The sequence below is a fragment of the Alligator sinensis genome, unplaced genomic scaffold (genome assembly GCF_000455745.1).
Source record: "Alligator sinensis unplaced genomic scaffold, ASM45574v1 scaffold366_1, whole genome shotgun sequence".
Taxonomy (NCBI): Eukaryota; Metazoa; Chordata; order Crocodylia; family Alligatoridae; genus Alligator; species Alligator sinensis.
In genome coordinates, this window is record NW_005841851.1 from 2,513,545 (window position 1) to 2,517,360 (window position 3,816).

Sequence of the window (3,816 nt, forward strand, 5' to 3'; positions counted from 1 at the left end):
CTGGGGGAGGTGGGGGGAGGAGGCAGGGGATGAGGCCTGGCAGGGGTCCCCTCCTCCCTCCTCCAGTCCCCTCTACTTACCAGCTCTGAATCTGGCTCCAGCTCCCCGCTGCAGCCACTGGGGACTGCCTGAATCATTGAAACACTCTGAATCTTTTCCAAATTGATTCAGAGAGCTTTGAATCAATTTGGACCTTTTTACTGGTCCCCTGACTCGATTCAGATTTTGAGATTTGGCCACCAAATCGAGCTGAATCTCCTCCAAATCGAATCAGCACCCAAAGCTTCACACAGCCCTACTAATTTGGTCCCATCTTCATGTTTTAATAATGCATTCACCTATTTCCATTATCCTCTTCTAATCCCCTACTTCTAATTTCTCTTGTCTTTTCCTGAAAAATGCACCTTTATCCCCTCAAGCAATCTTGATGCTTTTATAACGTGGTGCAAAGCTTAACAGAAATCCTGAAATTTATTTAGCTTAGGGTCTCTACTGGCTCTGAATCTAGATACTCCGAATCTAGTTTCTTACCTTTTTGGATGCAAACTGAGATGCTCCTATAGCTCCAACTTTCAGCTCCCTCATTGCTGGGGTTGGAGAAGTCTCTCCCTGGATGTACTCCAGGCTTAGGAGAATAGACTTTGCTGTCTCTTCCAACTCTAAATCAGACATAGATCAAGTTAACTTTGAAACAGCTAGTCACAGGAGTTGTAAGTTACTTATTAAATAGGTCTAGGCAGACAAGGTTCGTTGGGTGAATTTGATATCTTTTATTAGACCAACCCAAATGGTTGGAGAATAGTTATTAAGCAAGCTTTCGGGTTCAAAAACCCTTCATCAGGCTCAGGAAGCTGCAGCAGTTGGTGTGTGCTTTTCCTGGATGGAATGAAATAGGTCTAAGATGTTGTAAATTTCCCAGTGCAGAAAAGAGTGCGTAGTGGAGTAGAGTGGAAAAACAAAACTGATTTTATTTAGGCAAGTGTGAGAAGGAAAAGGGTCAAGTCCGCGTCATTTGTACACCTTAACTGACTTTCTTGTATCTCCACTCTTCCATACTCCTTGGCATAAAATTTAGACCCGCGTCTTTCCTTTTGCCTCCTTACCTGGGTATAGGTTTCCTTTTGCCTTTAAATTTGAGGAATTAAACAGAAGACTTGAATGTATTAAGTATTCTTGGGGGTCTCTCTCTTTATCTCAACTCAGAATAATGTTTGAGTAATGATTGGTGTGGGACGTGAGAATTTTAAGCACCGAATACAAGCCTTCACTTTACATTTGAAGCACTTCAGCAAAAAGGTAACATCTCTTTGCAGTATTTATTGTTGGTTTTCCATGATTTTGCACATATGAGCCTGCAAAATTAGGTAATCTGTATGTGGTACACTCTACCATTCATAAGAGGACTCCTTACTCCTACTACTGCACCATGTTCAGAGAAAACTCTTTTCCTGAAAGCCATTTTTTTAATAACGGGAGTCAACTCCATGTCATAATACTCCTACTTTATTTTGATTCTTTCCCTTGCAAGCTAGAGCTGTTCACTTGAGCTTTTGATTAATGCAAACTATTGTCCAACTGTGGTATAGTAAATGAAAAAGGCAATTGGTTACCTCTTTTTGCGGCTTCTTCAGATATAGGTGATGTTACAACTAGGGACTCTATGGTCACATCTAACGGATCCCCTCCTTCCACAAACATCATATGGTCTCTTGCAGCACCCTTCAGCTGGATCACATGGGCTATTTCCTAAGTAGGACAACAATGTTGCAGAGGTAGGTTACAGCCCAAATCTTCATGTAATAGGGATCTTGGCACAGCTGCACCAGTTTTCTAGAACTGACAGTGTCTGTCCGTTCTTGTGCCTGGAGGCACATTAGCCTCTCCTATTCATCTAGATACAACTCAGGATACAAGATGTAGGTCCTTGTCTTCCTCAGAGTAAAGTCAGGCACTCATTAATAGGATCACTTCCCTTTTGCTCATTTTTTCATTCTACAGAAGAGCTGCGCAAACTGCTGCGCTCGCACTAAACCACCAAACAGGACAAATTTACCTGGTACAAACTTGTCCAAGGTTTGTGACCCTGGGCTAGGTTTCAAGCAGTCCCCAGGGACTACGTGGCTCTAGCTGTGGAAGCCATACGTGGCCTATTTGGTTTTGGTTGAGGTTCCATTTTATTCCTATCTGAAATTCCAGACAAAACTCTGGGACTGCAAACTCATACGGAGAGGAGGAAAGTATTTTGCTCAATACTTGTCTCTACTCATATTACCTTCAATACACAATAGTAGCCACATGGCGGTGCTGCTCATCAACTGTTGGCCAGCTGGTCCTGGAGCATGGAAATATTACTTACGATGCTGCCAGTTTGTGCACCCTGACTCTGGCTTCTGTCTAAACTCGGTCACTGCTCCACAGATGGAACCACCCTGCCTCATGCAGCGTAACAGCAGAGCTGCTTCCTAGGAGCCAATGCAGCCTCTATTTAGGCAAGGTTGCTTGGGCACTGGCTCTGCATGCAGTTTCCCTTCCAGTCATTCCATCAAACTCCGCGCAGGGAATCCATATGGACTTCAGCAGTGCACAAAGGACATGTGCTGGCTGGTTTCCATGATCTGTCCAGAGTCAGATCAACGAAAGAGAAAAATATGATTTAGAGTTACTGTTCAATTAGTGACGAAATACAGTTTCCATCGCATTGAAACTCCTATTAGAATTGAACTGTCCATGATGACAGACTCAGTCAGTTACATTACAGCAGACTGGATTAAATAAGACGGACATCCTGAGCTCACCTTACCTTGCCAAAGAGTATGACCTTAAGGCAGTCGGAATAATATAAACTTTCGTGGTCAGGGCTGAAGGTGACAGTAAAATCCTGACTCTTTCCAATGTCAATTACTCCCTCTACTGGAAAGACACTGAACACACTCGAACCATTGTAGTTTTGTGTCCCTGAGAGAACAAAAGCAAGAGTAAGACGACAAAGGGGGAGACCTGTCCTGTTCTGATTCCCCTTGTATTCTTCTTTATCCCAATGCTAAGAGTAAAAATATCTTGGGCACTTTTATACAGAAAAAACAGAAATCTGATTATTGGAAATACTAGTTGGAACCATCTGGAAAGCCGGTTTTTTTCTTCCCCGAAATACCCACTTCTCTAGAGCAAGCTGAAGTGTCATCACACCTTTCTTAGTATGAATTAAAAATAGCCCCTCCCAAATATGGTGTTTAAATCCACTTGGCATGTTACATATTAGAGATTTAAATGCTTGTCTACTTGGGACTTGTCTACTTGGGAACGTCCTCTGAGGTTCTATCAACTTGTGTCTACCAAGAAACAAAGTGGGCATATCTGGCTGTTAGGGACGCAAATGTTGTTTCTAATTACACCCATGAGACCCTGCAAAAACACCCATGGCAGAATTTGTTTTCTATATAGACTTCATTAGTTTAAAAGAGTGAGATGAGAAATTACTTACCAACAAGTTCTGTCCTTTTTGTGGGAGATGTTAGGAAGGAAGGAAGTTTCTGCAGCTCTCTGTCCCTTGTTTGTGAGAGTGATTCCAGTTGCATGGAGTACTTCAGGGCCAGAGTGGAAGTGTTCTGTATCTGGAGGGATTCATTTGTGTGACAGCATTTTAACTGGGAAATCTGCTCTAAAGTATGTAGGATCTACATTTTGCAAACATTTTTATTGCATTACTGCACTACTGCATATCCAGCTGCCACACAGAGCACATACGGGCTATTGCTATCCACAATGTGTTTTCCCTGCTAAGACAACCTGTAGCCTAGCCCCCTCTTGGAACCCATC

General features: G+C 42.8%; 1 protein-coding gene across 7 annotated transcripts in view; it reads right to left on the bottom strand.

Annotated features, from left to right (window-relative positions):
* CFAP74 (cilia and flagella associated protein 74) overlaps positions 1 to 3,816 on the bottom strand; it is a 119,001-nt gene that overhangs the window by 2,814 nt on the left and 112,371 nt on the right. For all 7 annotated transcript variants that reach the window (XM_025211676.1, XM_025211682.1, XM_006016243.1 and 4 more), the window contains 4 exons: positions 3,482 to 3,611; positions 2,801 to 2,955; positions 1,611 to 1,746; positions 532 to 659 (listed from right to left, as the gene is read on the bottom strand). In XM_025211676.1, the coding sequence (XP_025067461.1) occupies positions 532 to 659; positions 1,611 to 1,746; positions 2,801 to 2,955; positions 3,482 to 3,611 (549 nt within the window). The remainder of the gene's footprint in view (positions 1 to 531; positions 660 to 1,610; positions 1,747 to 2,800; positions 2,956 to 3,481; positions 3,612 to 3,816) is intronic.